Source organism: Solea solea, chromosome 3, assembly GCF_958295425.1.
Source record: "Solea solea chromosome 3, fSolSol10.1, whole genome shotgun sequence".
In the NCBI taxonomy this organism is placed as follows: Eukaryota; Metazoa; Chordata; class Actinopteri; order Pleuronectiformes; family Soleidae; genus Solea; species Solea solea.
In genome coordinates, this window is record NC_081136.1 from 10,106,946 (window position 1) to 10,127,774 (window position 20,829).

Here is a 20,829-nt window from a genome sequence, read left to right on the forward strand (position 1 = left end):
TTGATCTGAGCTAACTGTTTCAATGCTGTATCATGAAGCACTTAATGTGACCAGTGTCAGAGTCACGTGTCGTGCATTTTTATATTCAGAATTTTACATTTTTATAACAATTTATCTTAAATTTGCATGTTTGTGTGTGTAGGTTCTCAGGGCGTGTTCTGTGAAGTGCAGCCCACTGACCGTCAGAGGCTGGAGTTCCTGACGAAACTGGGCTTCCTGGAGATCCTCAGAGGAGAAGCCAGGAGCAGAGAGGGAGTGGTGCTGGGGAGGCTGCTCTGAACATAAAACACAAACACACACAAGCACATACATAGTTTGTCTCTCACACATAAACAAGTAAACACACACTAGCACCCATGCAGTAGATACACAAAGTAAAGTACACTCAGAAAACACTCTGTCAGTTGAGAGAAACTTAAAGATGTGTCTGTGTGACACTGATCGGGATGAACGCAGATATTTGTGAGGGATTTACACAATATAAATTAAGCCTTTAATGTAAACCTTTAGCAGAGCTGTGCGAATCTTTCTGGGATTTAACCTCTGTCTGAAGATTACAAGGTTTAGTCAAAATTCAAGGTAGCAACATAAATATGATAGGATATGAAAGCAGAGCAGCAAAAAAATAATCTCTGTGGGCCATGAGTCATTCATAATCATCCCTTATGTGACTATAATCAATATTCTAACAATGAAACATCCTGGGAGTTTCCACTTTGCAGCTGAAAAGCTCAGGCTGGACATTCAATTCACTTGAATTCAATTTTATTTGTATGGCCTCAAGCATCAAATGCACTGAAGTGTGTGTAGGGAATATGAATCGACTGATTCAACAGTAGTTGAAGCATGGAAATTTTGATAGCAGATTAATCGGTAGATAGCCCCGTATCCCCCACTCCTCAAGGAAAAACAACAAAAGAAAAGGCAATAACAATATTTAAAATTAAAACCAAAAAAAAGTTTTTATAAAGGATAGCACAGAAACAAATTAAGTGTATTTACATACTCCAATGACCTAAAGTCATTGTGCATCTATTACCACAAGGTGGCAGCAGCAGCAAGTGTTTGTTCAGTGGACTAAAGAAGTGATGACATTTACAATGTTTCTTTAATGCATCAGCAAAAAGTGTTTGGTTCATGGGTTGCAAGTGTGTTTGCAGAGGTTAAGGGATTTACGAAGTTCATTGAATGTACCTCTAAGCTCAACATGCGGTGGAATCTGCATCATGTGATTTCATGGCATGTTGTTTTTGTTAACAATAATCAGGAGAAATTCACACAGCAAATGTGGCCTTTAAATGAGCAAATATGGCATTTGTTCCATTATTTGTTCTAGACATGCTACTAGCCAGTGGCAACCATGGCTGTGGAGCCTTCATGCAGGGTGATAATATATGTGGGTCTCCACAGGACAAGTGGAGGCAGCACAGCCATCAGCCACTATGGGAACCAGGGTCCGTGGATACTAATAGAGTGTAAAATTGTCCTATTGGAGCAGATTAATGGGCTAAAACAATGAATCGGTCGACCTCTAGAACAAAGAGCTACTGTTCGTCACACCTGACCTGCGCTGAACCACCTACACAAACCATGTAAAAGAAGCGTTTTTACCTTTGACCATCTTGTTTCTTGCAGTTACTGTTAGGTAATTAACATAATAATTAATGAGCTTCATAGGTGCACATAGGTTGTTAAAGCAAGACTCATACACCCAGCCCCTCCACTTTCTTTGTTCTAACTAAGCTCCATTTAGACATAACATTGGCAGCAAATTTAATTCTGGAAACAAGTAAACAAGGCTATTTCTCAAAATGCGAAAACTATCCCTTTAAGCTGACATAATGTAATTCACTTCTGAAGAAGACCACAGTCAATCTTTGTGCTCTGCTCCCTTTGCTTCATATTAACAAATCTTTTCTCTTCAAAGTTATATTTTTTTTTTCTTTTTTATAGTCCACGATGTCACTGTTTACACTTGCTTATCTTAGATGAACGTTTACATGCATGATGAACAAAACATTGTGTGGCTTTTCACAAAGAAAGATTATTACTTGCACTGACAACACCAACATACACAAATATCATCTCAATGGAATGATCTAACATGGCATTATGAATAAAGATCTTTTTTACTGAGATTTTCTCAGCTGTCATAGCTAAAATGTCTGAAGAGAAATAAATGCAATTGCATGCACGCTTTAATTCATAAAATATTTCTCTGTGCATGAAATCATTAAGATACATTAAACAAAACACATTTATCTGAGGTTTACTCCTGGTTAGGTTAGATATAATGGATACCTCTCCCTCATTTCAATATTTACAGTATTGTCAGATACTCCACCAGTGCGTGTGCGCGTATGTGAGTATTCTTTGTATGAGGTGTGTGTGTGCATGCACCAAATATACCAACTAAAAACAGCCATGTCATTCTGCCTTTATTCCATACCATAATGAACACAAGCGCACACACACAAACAAACACCGTCACGACAAAAGAAGCACAATAGCACTCACAATCAGATCTTCAACTGAAAGTATGTAAAAGAAAAAGAAAAATATGAATGTTTTTGTAATGCAGCTTAAAAGCAACACAACTTCAATTTGGGCAAGTATTTCTACTTCTACTTTCGATTTTTTTTTAATTTCTATTGCTTGATCAATCCCAGACTGAAAGTCACTTTTGTATGTCTCTTCTCGTTACCAAACTCATCACCATTGTCTGTGAAGTTCTTCATTGTAAGATTATAGTCCCAGAAATGAGAATTGTGTTGATAAAAAAAAATAACGTAAAGCACTGAGATAGAAATGCATGATGTAAAGAATAATTTTAGAAAAGATGTCATTGTTTGAAGGTCGTACACCACACGAGTTACAGTCTCATTTAAAGATGTGTGTTTGGTGAAGGGGAATAACTATTATCTTGACACACAGGCAACGTGAAGCACTGTGAAAACAGAGACTCAACAATGGATGGCTAACAATAATAATAATAATAATAATGATAATAATAATAATAATAATAACATTATAATGAGTTGCCTTCAAATTCCAGGCTTAAAAAGCCAAACACTCTGTTCCATTTCAGAGACACATTACCTGTCGATTGTGTTTACTCACTGCCTGCCTGCAATGAGATAAATGTTTGTTTTTACAGTGAGTTCCAGTCGAGTGCTATTTAGTTATGTCTATGCAGAATAATGGAAAGGTTCATATTAATAACTGTAGAGTTTGTCGTGTTTTTATTGATAATAGTAAAATTTTGACAATTTACGATGATTTATTGATCTGATTTGTTAATTTCATGCAAATTAAAATGTGTTTTTTTTCCCTTTAACTTGATTGTTTGCTTTTGTTGTTTTTCATTATGCGGGCAAATGGATGCAGAGACGCAAGCTATAATAGATAAAACCAGATTACACTAAGCACAAAATAGAAACTGCTTTGTTTTCAAAGATATTAGTAGCATTTTAATCTTGCCCATGCTACACTGTCACCTTGTGTCCGTGGTCATCACTAAAATGTTGACATCACGTGAATGTGCATTTGGCCAGTGCCACCTGCAACCAGGCACCTTTTGGATGATACCAGCTGTCATTCACACTGGTGTCTTCTCATATGTGCTGTGCCTTATCACCTATTTTTCTCTAAATGGAAATCTTATTTACACTATCAACATCATGTGCTATTAGAGAAGACCTGAAACTAGGGATGAGACCATTAACTCAAAATAGTCAATTTACCAAAACTAGGAACACATTTTTGGTATAAGGTCTGTAGTTGATGTCAACTAAAAATCACTAAAAGTCTAAAAATCTATTTAGAAAACATTATAGATTAAAAATATGTATGTACTGTAGTTGAGCTAAGAAGTAACAGGTATATTAAGTCTCCAGGAAGTGAATGTAAATTTGTGAAACGTGTAGTGTGCGTTTGTGTGTCCTCACACTACGCAGTGCTTTCTCTGTCTGTGATCTCCGCAGCTGCCCACTGGCTACGAGAGTGCAGGTTGTGTTCAGGAGCCATAACTTGACCGGTTGGGATACGGTTTTCAGCTAAACTGCCGGTCAGCATCAACATTAGTGTGGCTGTTAGAGTAGCAGCCCAACTGCATGCTGGGATTCCCACCTGGACAAGAAGAACAGAGTTTTTAAAGTAATAATTACACTACATATTGTATATGAGTGTATTTTCTTACAGATGGCTGGATACCAAATTCAGTTCAGAATTCTCAACCTTAATTAAATACAGTGCCTTGCAAAAGCATTCAGCCCTTATTGGCCTCTTTTTTAATCTGCTGCATTAAAACCTGTAACTTCAATAGAAAGGTTTTGGAATTTTGTATAATGAACTTACATATAATAGTCCAAATTCTTCAAGTGAAATTAAAAAGTAAAACTGAAAAGTGATGTGTGCATGTCTGTGAGGCTCATTATTCTATACTGTATGTGAATGCGTGTATAAAGCCTTTACTTCACTCCGGAAAGAAACAAATCTGAATTAATCTTTTTTTGATGAATTTCTGAATCTGAATTTTCCACTCAGCTTTTGTTTTAATACAGGAAATTTTCCACTCACTCCTATGTAATGTGAGTACAGTAATGTGAATGACACTACTTCATGTCTAATTGCGGTGGCACTGCTAAATGAATGAATGTTCATTACTGTTGATTGAGCTCAGAGAGAGCAATGCAAGTTAATTTGTCACCCATAGATAGCTCACAGTTTGGTTCAACAGGTGTGGATCATCAATAGAATAGACACAGTTTAACAGTGTTTCAGCTTCATACACACAGAGCTTGAAGTGCTAGAACTTACAGTTCCCAGCAGGTTTCCCAGAGCAATGTCAGCATATGCAGAGAGGAAGGCTACAGGCAGAAAAGAGGCAAGTTACATTAAAAATACGTCCTCACTTCATTTCTTTTGCCTGGGTGATAGTGTACATACAGCTACATTCAAAAAAACAAACAGATTGGCTGCAGTTAGTGCATATAGTACACATAATCAAAAAACTGCAATTAAGACCAATTTACTTTAGGGGGGCAGTTTACATGTCAGTTTAGTTAAATCTGTCAGCTCTCTAATGTTAATGATACTCAAGCTGCACTTTCAAATGTGTCAGTGTATGTCGACAATATTAGTAATATAACTAATTGAGTTAGGGGAAACTTGGGCAGAAGGTACCTGGCCCTAGAAGAAGGAGTTTACAGCGGGATAATGGCAGAGAAAACGACGTTGTTCTCTATGTTTTGAATAAATAAATAAGTCAAAGCAATTCTTGCCTTTCTGGCATTTTTACACTTTTCTTTTGTAATCTTAAATTGCTCCTAATAAGCGTATGGCACCCTTTTGGTCTCCATGAGTTCATGATTTACTGACCAGATAGAACAACTCACGGCATGAAAGGTAGATGAAGATGTTGGATGATTCAAGGACAAATGCTGAAGGACTTAAAAAAAAGATAAAAAGGCTACATATTCTCTCTTAACCGTTCCTTTTACTGTCTAAATGATATGTACTATTGCATGTGATATCTGTTTATGTATGTGTAGTTTTTTGTCACCACTGGCAATAGCAAAGAGGTGTGTCCTCCAACTGAAGGTGAAGAAGAGTCCTCCAACAGCCATACAGCCCAAAGCTCCATTAAAACCAGACAGACCTGTGTACAAGTAACCATGATGCACCGCCATGGATAAACCTGCCAAACACAAACACACAGAATTATTTCCAGCAGAATCTGCAGTACTGAAATCATCCATAGGGTGGTGGTAGACACCTGTTCTTGTATATTTTCCCTCAGTATTTTTGGGTGAAACCTTATCAGGAAATATCTTTGTTTAGTATGGATTAGGTTAGTGGGTGAACACTGGGTCATGGATTCACTGACAACAAATTCAGTTTATGTTGTGGAAAGGGGGGGGGGGGGGATACAACACTTTTCAATATTTTTTAATTTCAATTGCAGTACCTGCTTTTAAATGTACTTGCATATGTTACAAATAGCCACTTCAACAAACAGCACTGAAACACCACACAATCATTGTGAAGCTGTGAGCTGACAGCACAAGAGGCATAATGACCCAGATAAATCTCAGTGAAGCCAGAAGCATTGACCTTTTCTTTGCTGGCCTTCAGCAGGAGCTGCACTCTATCTTTCAGCTCACACAGAAAGAAGTCAAGTCTCAATTATATAAAAAAGAGTTACAGGATATTGAGTCCTCCTGCAAAGGTCAACAAACTTCATCAAGAATAAACAAAACAAAAAGTGTACAAGCTTCATGTAACATTTTCATGAAACAAAAACATTTCCAAAACATCAGTGAGTGTTTCCCATTCATTCGGACAGCCTAAACAAAGCATTATGCCTAACCATAACCATAACCAGTCCACGACTAATCCTAACCTTAACCTAACCACAATTTAGTTCCTACAAAAATGAGGTTCTGCCTCATCCAAACCAGGTTTTGGTCTCCATGAGGACTACTGGTCCTGATAAGGTCACCGTTCATGCCAGAAAAGGTCCTAAAGAGGTAACAGATAAAAGTACACACACATACACAACCTCATACACATTTAGATTTGTGCAAAATGTAAACATTTTAAGGAATGTCCATTTTATAGTAGCCACCACTACAGCCACTCTGCATCTCACTGTGTTTTTACTGCAGGGTTTTCCAGAATTCATCTGCAGTAACTGTGAATTTTTACAAGCTCTTCTTCAGTTACCTGATCCTCAGGCTGTGTCAAGATTGATTTCCTCATTACCAGAGCTCAGTGAGCTGCAGTTTAGCAGTCTGGTCCTGAAGCAGACTGACCACTCCCCGCCACTGCCTCCTCACTGTCTACTGGCTTGCTCTACCATCTACTCCCTTTTTATTATTCCTCTTTTGCAGCCACTCCTGTGTCCTGACCAATGGTCCATCCTTAAATGCTTAAGCTCCCTAAATTGCACTAATCTTGTCTTTTCGTAATTCCACACTTCATTATGTTTCTCTCTTCTTTTATTTCGCCACAAATTCCCTCTTTGCATTCCTTGCTCTTTTCACATCCCTCTGGTCTCCTCATTACCTCCTCACATGAGTACGTGTGTGTGTGTGCGTGCATGTGCGTGAGTCACTGCCAGTGTGAATGAGTGTGGAATGAGTCAGAGAGCCATTACATCAAACTCAGTATCTCCTGCATCTCACCACACTAACTAACAGTTAAGTGGATTTCAGTCAACTGTTCTTTCTTTTTGGTTGCTTTACATGATTTTGATTGCATTTATATGACATAATAAAATATATAAACACAGTTCAGATCACTGCATCTCATATTTTAAAATGTTTTTTCTAGTGTAGTCCTCTAAAGGAAGACAAGATGGAGATACATTATATAGAAGGTCAAAGGTCCACTGAGCTGCTAAACAAAATATTAAACGATCACAACACATCCTCACATATTCAAAACATTACCCTTAATCCAAATAAGACAAAATAATACATAACTATAACCAGCAGAAATACCAGCATTCCACAACATCAACACTATAATTTCCAGGACAAACTCATGTTTCCAGACATTTGTCAACCCCATCTACTGTCACATATTATGCTAAATATTATACATACATACATACATACTTATATGCATATAGGCCAAAGAAATCAGACAAACAAACAAACAAAAAAAAAACTTTGTACAAGCTTGATAAGTCTGATAAGTATTTACATTGACATTTTTAAAATGACCAGCCTCATTTCAAACTGGCCTTCTTTATGCTTGCAGATACAATACTACCATGGTGATAATTTAGCAGAGATTAGTGTGTTAACATACAAACATTTAATAAGAATGTATCCCGTCTGTACCAGATCACATGTCGACTTAACAGTTACAAACATTTATCGTGTTAAAGGAAATGTCTGTGACACACAAACAATTGTAAGACCAAAAAATATACATATTAATTTCATAACATCCAATCAATAGGGGTTTTGATTTTGGTTAGGCCCACGATGGTGAACAGGCATAACCATCACTAGAGCTACACCACCAGCATTTGTAGCTTTCTAAAGAGATAGTTCAAACCGTTATGCTGAGTCATTTTTAAAGATTTCCCATTCATGTCTCAGACAGTTCACAGACGTAAGCTCTTCTCAAGGCGTTTTACCTAACAATCAGATGTCTTACTCAAGGCTATTAGTGCACGGTTATGAAAATAACTCTATTTTATATTTTTATTGAATACCAACACAGTATGACATCGCCATGTAGCACAGGTCATAAATAAACCCTATACTCTTCCTTCTCTCTCCTGGCAGACACTGTATACTGTAAGTCAATAAGATATGAGCAGAAAGGAGATTTCTAATTTCATGTGGGGTTTTACATATCAACTTTACAGAGGCACTGCCAGATAGCATCCGAATGTGGGACAAGACTGCCATCTGACCTAGACAAAATGGATGTGAGCCTAAAGTGGCCCACATGTAAATGGCTTATGTGGCCTGAAATATCCATAAACAAATGAGGACCTTTTTTGGCAAATATGCAGTGCTTTTGGTAATATGTAATCAATGTTACCCTAGAGTGGGTCATGCCATCTTTGGTAAAAATGTGCACAAATGCTGAAATGTGGTTGATATGGCTATGGTGTGGCCATCTTGTGGGCCAGATTTGGTGCTCAGGAGCAGACTGCCCAAGTGCCATCATTCCACTTGGCATGTGGGTCAGATGAGTGCCAGGTATGGGCTGGGATATGAGCCACAAAAATGTGCAATCCGGGCTTAAACACTGACAAGAAATTGACTTATCAAGCTGCCTTACTTCCTCTTACCTCATCCCACTCTGAAGCATTTATAAAAAGTTTTATTCTCCTACAACATGAACGCAGCAGACGTTAGAGACTCTGGCCTACATACAGCCCACACTCCCCTCCTCCAGAAACCCCCTTTGGGAAAAGTTAACAACGCAAAGGCTTGAATGACAGCTCTAAATGTGGCCTCACGCCTCTGCTGTTGTATCTCTCCTAGATTCCTGTTTCTTCACACAGACAACGTAAGTATTAAGGTGATGAAACTGATTTCTCATACAGTTCCAGTGGTTTTCCTTGCATTTTGTCAGGGGACAAGCTCAGATATTTGCCATCTGCCACCTCATGGTAAAAGAAAACATGGAGGTGATGTCAACTCCGATAATGATCACCCTACATTTGATGATGACAGAAAATTACATCAGTAACATGTGTCAGTTAATGCTAATGCTATTGCTCCATAAGTTGATATTTCCTGCTGAACATTGTGAACATTGTTCACTGTGTATAAGCTTATTGTCCACCCACCTCTTTGCTGTCAGTAATGTCTGATAGTAGTCTCTTTCACACTGATTCAATTTACAGAATCAGTGGTGTAATAAACATCTGAATAAAGCTTTGTTGAAAAGTAACTGCACACAACTGATACAAAGGAAGATTCTGTGTGTGTGATTGTCTCCAAACAAACAATGTAAATGGTGTTGGACAATGATGCAGATCCATTATTTACATGAGAGAAACAAAAGGTTAGTTGACATTATCACTCCACTCCTGGCCGGTTGTACTCAATTCCCTTGTAAGTTGCTTTGGATAAAAGCGTCTGCTAAATGACATGTAATGTATTGTAATGATCAATCTTAATGAAGGCTACAAATGTAGCTGAGGAAAATAAATTAAAAAAGGAAGAAAAAACTAGTAAAGAAAACCAATGCTCAAACTGAGGTAATGGAGACTCTAATTGGTATTTTGCTCTTATGCATACCATTAACATGCTCCAGCAGCTTGTTTCCTGTTTGCTCTGTTGCCTACACAGTCTTGATCACTTTGTTGTCACACTGTTGTTTTCATTGGAGCTGTGTGTGCGTATTTCTGCCCGTGTTAGCATTGGTACATGTAAAATGTTTTTATGATATGACTCATAGTTACACACACACACACTTATAGCTGGATCTCTCTTTGTCTCTCAGTGTGAGAGACAAAGATGCTCTACTGCCCAGCAGCAGCTGTGTGTCTTTTGGAGCTTAACTGCTGCCCACGGGCTACTGCTGCCGACATTACAGTTTCATATTTACATGCACTTCTACGATAGACGGAGAGAGCACTACTTGTTTGCCACTTGGTTGTTACTGACATTTGTCTTATTGTGAGAGGAAATTATAAGCCTTAGTCTCTACTGTATTTCAACAACTGCCATGCAGTGAAGCTGAGCCTGGAATCTATTTGAGGTCCTGACAGATGGTTTAAAAAACTAAAACCATTCTGTCGGCATTTGTCAAGAAAATACTGCATTCTGCTATGGGCACAGGTATGATACTTGCAACTACTATATGAGGGCAAGCCAAAATGGTTACTAACCTCTCATGTAACCAGTGTCATTTTCCTGCGGGGGTTTGAAAGGTCTAAGATTACGGGTGTCCATCAGACAAAGCCTGGATAAAAAGCACTCCCTCAGTGCAGGTTCTTTGCTCACACTGGATACCTTTTTGCAATTGTGATTGTAATGTAATCTCTTGGACAGTCAACAAAAAAAGATGTGTCATAAAGGCTTTCATAGTTAGTGACTCTGAGAACATAAGGAAAAGTTCTTGATAACTATCTGTACAACCAAATCAGCCGTTACAAAATATCACCCATTATTATGCTAGAACTAATGTAATATCTGTCTACATGATTTAAAGCAACTTCTGTCAAAGTCTTTGTGCAGAGTATTTTTAATTCTAATTGTCATTTCTGAGGCCATGCTGGGATAACACTGACAACATGATGGGGTGGTAACTTTCTCAAATGTGACAAAGGGTGGTGATGTTGCATTATCTTTTCACAGAACGCGCAGAACTCCACATGAAAGTCAGTTCTCCATTCAAGTAATGTCCTCACACAAGAGGTTTACACAGAGGAATGCTGGTACTGACACTTTACACGGATTAAACAACAGTAATGATGAGTTCAACAGTTATATTGGCTGAACACCTAAAATGTTAAAAAGATTTAGTTTGTATGACCTATTAACAGATCCATTATTATTCCGCACTATCCCCACTTTCCCACTGCTTCAACACACAGAGCTACTCACCAGCCAGTGTGCCAACTGCTGACCCCAGCAGAGCATGAGCAGCCAGCAGTGGAGAGTAGAGCACAAGAGCTCCAAGGATGAGGAGGGATGGTCCCATTGCTCCACAGGCAAAGATCTGACCAACACCGAGAGGGACACCACGCACCATCTGTACGGTCAAGAGAAAGGAGTTAGAAGATGGTAAAAAAAAAGAAAAAAGAAATAAGGTAACACATTGCATTATAGTAAAGTAACAATATGGTAATACTAATTTTGATACATATCAATTATATTATTATAATATTCAGTTTGATTTCTTATTTGATTCAATTCAATTCAAAATCGAATTATTTTCAGATATTTCAGGTTTCATAACAAATTTCCACCAAATTCCACTTGGTTGAAAGAGATTTCTTATTACTATACCTTTTATTACTTATTATCTTTTTTATTACTTATGTAACGTAAATGTTTTCATTTAATTTTACCACACAGCATGTAGAGGTATTTATGGTTCTTCACCAAAGATGGCAAAGTAACAAAATCTATGAAATGATACCAATATTGGATTGTTTAAAGGAAGATTGATATGAATTGGAAACCCTGGCCCTAGATGTTAGCAGCACATCTACTGTACATACAGATTTATCTATCACAGAGTTAAACTAGGATGATGTATCATCGTAAATTTTAATGCGTAATTATCCAGATGCATGCACATTACATTCAATAATTTGTATTAAGTGTGAAAAGCAACAAAAGCGCTTACTCAACATTATTATTGAATGATTTTGGAAAGGGTGTTTTCATTCTGGATATACAGTAAAGAGGATTTCCATTTAATTGTAGGGGGTCCGCACAATTATACTTATATTAGTTTTAAATGCAAGTATATAAGTCCACACATGTATGATAAAATATGTGAAAAATACTCACATACACAAAGACAGAAACACACACGCAGTCGAAAAAGAGAAATTAATGGCGACATGGTGGCTGCACATTCTCACATTTACCAGAGCATGTAGAGTCTCATCAATTATATCTCACATGTGACTATATTTGTGCATGTGTGTTTTTAAAAGACTGCTGTGTGGCAGTGCAGCCAGAGCAGAGCACCATCCTCAGCAGAGTGAAAGCTGAAGACATGAAATATAAATAGGACCAACGTCACTGTTGTCTCTAGAGAGAACCATGGGAAGAGGAGAAAAAAAATAAAAGGAGGTAATGAAGATAGCTGGAGGAAACCACAAGAGAAGAGCAGCAGAGAAGAACAACTGGATTTAAAGGACAAAAATAAAACAGGACATCGAAAAAGGAGGAAGATGCTGAAAGTGGGTGAAGCAAAAAAGCAAAAAAATAGATTTGCATAGCAGACATGTGATTTGAGACTGGGGAAAGGAGAACCATAGGGATGAAAATAAGATTTAGAGGTTGCAAGCCTGCAACGTTATAAGCAAGGGAATTTACAACATGAAAGAGACATCATTTTCAAGGTGAGAGAAAAACAGATGGAGGAAAATATATGAACAATAAAGGGAAAGAAAAAAGGACAAAATTAAAGGACAAAAAAACGATGAGGGGGAGATTCTGAAACAAAATGAGACAAGAGAGGAAAAATCTAAAATAACACCACAGAGTGTGATGCTAAAAAGGTCTCTGCTCTACATTCAGGACATAAAACAGTAGTAAGAGCATTTAGTCAGTGTCGCTGATTCAGATGATCTCACAGCAAATCTCAAAAACACTTGTAAAACATCATTTTACACTCCTGAATCTTAGGGTGTATCCAAATCACACAAATGCTATATTCTAAGTAAACACCTCCACTCAAGTCACTGTTCTTTAATCACAAATGAATACCAGTCGGCCTCTAAAGTGGTAAGCCTTTGGGTTCATGCTTTGATGAAGCAAAGGTGGAAGTAAAATTGGAACATACTGGTTGAGTGGAAAACATTCTAGAGCACTGCATCACCTCAGCTCATGTTCTAATATGATTGTCTTTTTGTTTGTCTCTCTTACATTTTGATTGTGTAGCATCCATTCAAGTGGTTAGACACAGCTAGAGTGACTAAAACAGTCACACGTTTTTGTACGTTGTTTGTTTGATGTGTCTTATAAAACCGAAATGTACGTATATGTTGCTTGTGAATGTGGTGGGACAGTGTGTGGAGAATGAACTAGCAAAAAGGAATTTAAATTGTCATACATTCATAAATACAGTTTCAATTTGATAATGCAAACAGAACATAAATTGGTAAATTATGGTTATTAATTATTATTGTTCTTATGTTTATTACTTTTAATATTTAACCATATTTTCTTCTATATTTTTTGTATTTCCTGGTGTTTATAATGCATGTTTATTATTCCTTACCGTTACTGTTATTCATTAATGTAAAAATGGAAAGTGTTCAGCTTGTTCTTGCTGTTTCCAACAACAGTATGAAGAAAAAAACAACGTAAAAACCAGCTGGCTCAAATCTGAGTGCAGCAGGAGGTGAGAGTTTGAATTATAGTCTAATTCTCATGAGAAGCGGCTCAAGGCAAGAGTATTTCACATGTTAAAAAAACAGCTTTCTTTACAAGGTGTATTTTGCAACAACTTGCTTCCTAATCACATGTACATTTAGTAGCATAAGAAAGAAATGCCCCAAGGTCTTGTTACTGTTCGTTGTTTTTTCATTCCCAAGGTAACAGCTGCCTGTAAAATCTCAATTAAATTTATCATTCCTGAAAGTCTGATTGACACTCCTGACATTTAAACCAGAGCAGCAGTGTGCATCAATGTTGTACACAATCTCAGTCCACAGAAAATGAACAAAATGTAATGAACACACTGTATTGCAGATGTAAAGCTTCATTTCCAAATATGAGTTCCAATCACAAGAGTTAAAACAGTTTGGGCTGATTATAATTTCATAACAGGAGCTCCAACAGTGACTGTTGCTAAGTAACTGGTGAGTCATAGCTAGCTGATTTTATGCACACTGTGTTATTATCCCTGGCTCACACAGGAGACAGTGCTGCAACACAGCAGCTCAACGCCTGGCCTTGGTTTTGCTTTGTTTTTGACATTCCTTAAGACATTTACCACACACTAGGAAAACTACCTATCATAATATGACACAAAGTGGTCAAATACTAAGTGAATATGAATGTTGTTTTATGATGAGGAGCTTTTACTAACTGCTCCTCTCTCTGGGTCGCCACAACAGATGATCTGCATATTTTGTTTTGGCAGAGATTTCTTACACTGGTTGCCCTCAGAGTTTCCAATTAACAATGAACCCAGCTCTTGACCTGATGGGATTTGAACTGGCAACCCTCCGGTTACAAGCCCATATCCCTTCCACTCATGGGCTGGTCTAGCTCAATCCAGTTAACATTTTATGTAAAACATGAGACTTCTGCAAAGGTTGCTTAGTTTCCCACTCTGTTAATATGGATTAAGATAGGGATTTTGGCTAAACTACACAGTAACCTCTTAGGTACTACAGCATGACTTTTTCAGTGGGGCATAACCTACATCCCCCCAAAATGTATCAAAATCCACTCTTTACTTTTTTAGTTGTACGACCCACAGTCACAGAAATTCGGTCAAATTAAAACACTGCGAGTTAAACTTTGTAAATGGATAAAAGTAGGTACTTGCTGTCAATACTGTTAACCAAACTCCACCTTTTGGCATTTGAGAATCATCTTTGGAACTCAGCCTTCACACAAATGTTTCATCAAACATTACTTACCTCTAATGCAATGATGTCTGTGCCATTAGGATCCAGTGCCCCTGGTGGCACAATTCTGTGGTGTGGAAAATATGGATTGTCTGGGCCCGTACAAAGAAGGTAAAGGATGATGATGATGTTGAAGGGAAACACAGCCACAGGCAAGTCCCAGTGGACCATCAGCGAGGACAGACCACTGAAGAGAAAGACACTGAGGAAAGTGAAGGAGGACAAACAGTGAACGGACTGTTAATGAAATGAACACTGCTTCCATGTTACAATGAAATTCAGAGATGTAATACTGCTCATTCATGTATAGAATATTTGAACTTTTATATATTATATAATATTTGCACGGGGACAGGGTCGCAGTAGTTAGCGTTGCTATGTCACAGAAAAATGTTAGCTGAATAAATGGTAGATAATGGTCAGAATAACCTATCAGCAATAGTGTTAATAGTGTATTATGTGTATTTTGGTTCCTTTGAAAACAAAAATGGTTCTTACTTTGTCTTGTCAAATTACATTTAGTCTTCAGTTTTTGACTACAAAGCCTTATATTACTTTATAGAAGTAATTTCTGTGAATTTCTGAATGGCTTGAGTTACACACTTGGTGTGGAAATGGTTTAGAATTATGATTTGCATGGAATTAAATAAATATCACAAATATTTTGAGTTTGTGAAATCACAATCGCTTTTATTGTGCATCATTTAACGTGAGTACACGAAAGTGTTGTATCATATCTACTGACAGTTGCCTAACTATACTACTAACCAGTGCAATGAAGCTGAAAGGCTGTGAGGGAAATCAGTTACAGCTTTTGGAAGTGGAAAGAAATTTGAAGACAGAGGCCAATGTGGAAATGCTTTCTTGGACTGCAAGCAATTGAGCCTCAGCCAACTTTAGTTAACCCTCTCTTATACTATATTGTTGTCTCATCATGGGATAATTCTCTGCTGCTGCTCGGAGCAAACACACACTCACTTTAATCTCCACCCGTTATTGACACACAAAAAATAACAAAATAGGTTTGACGTCCATGAAGATAAAACATATGATGGGACAGTTATGCATGTGTTCAATGTCACTTACACTAAAATACAGCTTTTTGTGTCATTCGCAAACTAGCTGGCAACCCACAAGGGCCTTGTGTCTGGGGAGTAGGAGGAGGCAAAGTTGACCAATATCTAGACTGCAGTAGCAGTTTTGACTGGTGACGGCCATATAGCTCATATATATAGCTAATTTAAATTCCCACAAGGAATGGAAATATGTGCAGTGTCCTAATAAAGGATAACTTGTGTGTGTACATACCAGGTCGCTGAGCCAAAGCAGACGGGCAACAGCAGCCACCAGTACCAGTCTCCAGCTGAGCTAAACACTCCCATCAGCAGAGACACCAACATGCCGTTAAAACCATGGTGACCTCCTGAAACCTCGGCTCTACACACACAGAGACAACCACATCACTATAATGAATTGGAGAAAAAAGTAGCCAAATTGAACATTTATGAGCAGTAAAAAAAAAATTGTTTTCACATATTAACATGGGTTTATTTGGGCCCTCATGAAACCAACTGTTCAGTAATAATGGAAAAAAAGGTCACAAATAATATATTCAACATGTCAGATGTAAAATTGTAAAAAACATTGTTGTCACATCCTTTCATGAAGACCAAACAGTAGCAGAGTAATAACATCAACAACAACAGAAATCACCAAAAGTTGCACACTGACGCTTTAAATAGAGGCCCTATACAAATTCAAAATGCAAAATAGAGGCGGCAATACAGGATGAGGTGCCAAGCAACAAACATGAGGCATGTACATATAACCGAGTGTAATTTTGTTCTATACTCTGTGTATTTCCACCTGTCTTGTCCCATGATAACAGCTGTAAGCGTTGAGACCAGTGTACCAACAGTTCCCAGCAGGCCCTGCCAGGGGGAAGCCCAGTACAGTGCTGCCATAATGAGAGCACCACTCAGCGGGTTATTGGCTAGAATCACCCTGGTCACCCCTCTGAGGCCCCACACAGCCAGCTGCAGCACAAATGACTTGTCTGAGGACAAGAACAAAACACAATCTTTGAAAAAATAAGTTCTTTGTCCCAACTGTTTTCTTTTCCATGGATTTTGAGGAAGTGGAACTAAAGAAAATTGTAACAACACACTTAAACTTGTTCAGGAATTTCAAATGGATCATACAGGAGCTTGATAGCTATGCAACAGCCTTCATTGTGGAAGCTATGTAACATTTACATCTGCACATTGCACTAGCTTTGTAGGCATTGCAAAGTGACTGATTCTTACCATTTAAGCGGTTAGACATGTTTCAAAAGAGTTTCATGTCTTCTGAAAGTTCTGTCATTTATCACTTCCATGAATAATTCAACACTTTCTTGTTTATAAAGGTCATACTAAATTAGACCCTAAAACTTAAAGTTCAGTCTAAAAGTTAGAACTAAAGTTTAAGGTGTAGCTGTTAAGAGTTTTTACTACCTTGCATGTACTTATTTAGATGCTCCATGTCCCCAGTACATAGCAGCAGAGTGTTTAATACACGGTGACCAAGGCTGGCACGACTCCTGCCGACCTCCTTCATCTCTGTTTTGGTTTCCGTCCACATCACAGCAGCTGCTGCAACACTATTTTACAAAAGCTGTCGTATTGAAAAATATTGGAAAAACCCAAAGCTTGTCTTTACCTAGCTGTAAGATTTGTTCTCTTCAATCCCTTGTTTGTTCTGATGTTTCTTTCTGTCTTTCCTCCTCATCTCATCTCTTCTCCACTTCCCTACTCTGCCTGTCCTTCTTCTTCCTAAGTGATGTATAAACTGGTGACTTGGGTAATTATTTCACTAAGCTTTTGACCTGCCTTTGAGGAAAAACAAAGTCCACCCCCTGTCAAAAGATTGGTTAAAAAGGAAGACTGGATGATTCCCTTTCACAATCACCGTGTTTCCCTCTCCCCCCTCCCTAAAGGCTTCACTGTGAAAACTGCTTAATTATTGTTTGTCCATTTAAGCTATAAGGTCACATTATATTTCCACGAGACCACATATGTTTGTCTTTCTCAAATTGTTTAGCCATTAACAGGAATTACATTATCTCGTGTTTTTCCAAAAGGTGAAATATATAATCCAGCAACCTTCATGTGGATGATAAAATGACAGAATCTTCTTTCTGAGACACAATGGCTTAATGTGAGAACTTCAATAACAAATTCTTCACACTGCTTCTGCCTTTTAAGAATTACTTGTGTCCATATTAAGAACAGCAAACACAAAAAAGTGTGCGCGTACATGTGTGCATGTAGTGGAGATCCATAAGAAAAAAAGGAGAATAGTGTGCACATGAAAAGTAGGGGCTGCAACAATCATTCAATTATAATTCAATTACTAAATGAATTGTCGACTATTTTGATAATCGATTAATTGGTTTGAGCATTTTTTTTTAATAATTAAAACAAGGATTATTTTAGCTTCTTAAATGTGAATTTCTGACATTTTATAAACCAAACAAGCACTTCATTAATTGAGAAAGTAATCAACAGATTAATCGTCACTTAACAAGGGAAGGCAATGATAGCATTTCACATACCATCAAAGACGGAATCTTTTTTACTCGGTCTGAACCAGAGCAGCAGGGCTTCAACACTCTTGTTTTTGCAGGTGAAAATATCTGTCATTCAAGAAACCCCTGACAGCCTCTCTCACTCTCTCTCTATCCATCTTTTATTCACTGCTTCTGCTCAATGGCTCACTGCATCAGTCTCGCACTAAGCAGCTAGAGAAGAAAGCTATAGGATAAATGGACATGCAGTCACACATACTAAAAACTGACATACAGCATTGTGAGAGAAAATTCTAATCTCATATATTGAAAGTATTGCAAGTATTCCAGGGCTCTGTTCTCAATACTGCATCAACTGAGAACAGAACCCTGGAATACTTGCAATACTTTCAATAATAAGATTAGAATTCTCTCTCACAATGCTGAGTGTCAGTTTTTAGTATATATACATACATATATATATATATATATATATATATATATATATACACACACACACACATATATATATATATATATACACACACATATATATACATACACACACATATATATATATATATACATATATATATATACATACACACATATATATATATACATATATACACATACATACATATATATGTGTACATATATACATATGTATACAGTATATATATAATTTAACTGGCTGGAAAAAAAATCCCATTTCCACAGCAAATTATGAAGTCCTGATTACATCACAAATGAAACATCACAAAAAGACAGCTGACCTATTAATGCTGGAAGAAAGCCTTTAAGAAGCTTTGTGAACGCAATTAACTAGAAACCCCTTGATGAGCACACCAATATTATCAGTGTTGAAGTGACTAGTCAAAAAAACTGACTGATTAAATCAGGTTGCATTGTAAATGAGTCAGTCAAAGACTTCCTAAGTCATTCCCATGTTTATGTAGGTGCCCTGATTAGTACAAACCTCCGCCTATTGTTTATGATTAGCCTTGGTATGGTATAACATCTTGCTCTGACTCTCAGACAGAATTGTACTGCCTTGTTGTGTTCTTCTGTCTCCACTGTAAATGGAACTCACCTGATCCAGCTGCAGAACTTGACCTGAACAAATCTATTTTCCTACTTCCACAAACCTTTATCATGACAGACATGACTCTCATAAAGGCGAAGTATTTCTCATTTCAGTGTGTATTGTGCAGAGAGAGCCCAGACAGTCCACAGCCACAGAAAAATAACCTGGGTTTGGAGACTATGAAAGGGGTTTTAAATATAGCCCTCCCCCACGCTGTGCTTTAACAAATATGTCCTTCTTTGGTCTGTGCAGAAACGACAACAACCCAGGGAATCCAATCAAATTCATATACGAAATATGATGGAAAAGGACAAAGAGCATGGAGGTGGTGAATGACGGCTGTGTTTGTGACTCACCAACTTGAAGCTCCTCAACAGAATGTGATACACCAGCTGTGTGTCCTGCACACAACTACCACCATTTACCATAAATGTTTGAGGCACTGTAAAACAATGTCACAAATACATTAAAACCCAATTTTCTAACACATTTTATGATTCATATATTTTCAGCACTTACTTGAAATAAACCTGCCTTCTCCCTTTCTGATCTCTGATTATATTTGATTAACTTCAGTGTGTTATTCTATGCTCATAACCTCACTTAAATGCAATGTGCTCTCCTATGATTATTTGTATGTAATATTTTTTTATATTTTACTGATCTAAAAATATTATAGGGTTGACCCTATTATAACATAGCTCTATTCTAGATAACTGTGCCAATATCTTTAGTTCAGGAACATTTTAATCTTGAAGCGTTTGGCTACCTGAGGTAGACATGTGACTGTGAGGAGTGACACGGTTATGTCAAGGCAGTCGATAATATCTCTTCCTTCTTCCCGCCAGCAGCTGAGCAATTTAACCAGCAGTGGCAGATGAGGACAAGTGATCGTTACAGAGTCTATAATGATCAAATCTGTGTGTGTGTCTGCTTGTAACCTGTGTTTGTGCATCTCTTCCTGTGTCAGGAAATGTGTGGGTCGTGTTGCATTTGACAGAGAAAATCATTACGAGTCAGCTCTGCCTTTCTGACTATACCTTGGCCCTTATTTTCACCACATCTCTTCACCAAATCGTATTAAACACAAAACTGGATAACAAGCAAAGTCAAGCACGAAATATGTTTATGGGCAGGTTTTAAGGTTTATATTTATTGGCAGCATCAGGAAAGAATCTGGCCTTGTTTATGCTGCAGCATTTTAATGTCGAAGGGATGCAGCATCAGCAAATTCACACAGTCGTGATGTGACAGCCTATCTGTCTGACTCTTTTTTATGCCAAGCCAGTGGGATCATGTCTGCACTGAGAATGAGATGTGCACACCATCCACAGCTCATATCTATCTCTAGGGTTTTGGCCAAGACTTAGACTTTCAATTCCATGTTTCTTC

At 37.7% G+C, this 20,829-nt stretch overlaps 2 protein-coding genes across 3 annotated transcripts in view; one reads left to right on the forward strand and one right to left on the reverse strand.

Moving 5' to 3' along the window:
• Window positions 1–3,337, forward strand: part of si:dkey-183c6.8 (protein O-GlcNAcase) — an 18,894-nt gene extending 15,557 nt beyond the window's left edge. For both annotated transcript variants that reach the window (XM_058624968.1, XM_058624969.1), the window contains exon 17: window positions 143–3,337. In XM_058624968.1, coding sequence (XP_058480951.1) covers window positions 143–279 — 137 coding nt within the window. In that variant the 3' untranslated portion in view covers window positions 280–3,337. The remainder of the gene's footprint in view (window positions 1–142) is intronic.
• On the reverse strand, window positions 2,422–18,644 carry si:dkey-183c6.7 (urea transporter 1). The gene is made up of 8 exons (XM_058624975.1): window positions 17,299–18,644; window positions 16,670–16,859; window positions 16,112–16,240; window positions 14,816–15,005; window positions 11,088–11,235; window positions 5,564–5,698; window positions 4,819–4,868; window positions 2,422–4,128 (listed from the first exon to the last, which is right to left on the reverse strand). The coding sequence occupies exons 1-8, from the start codon at window positions 17,423–17,425 to the stop codon at window positions 3,949–3,951; spliced, it is 1,149 nt and encodes a 382-aa protein (XP_058480958.1). The 5' UTR covers window positions 17,426–18,644; the 3' UTR covers window positions 2,422–3,948.
• Between the last annotated feature and the right edge of the window lie 2,185 nt (window positions 18,645–20,829).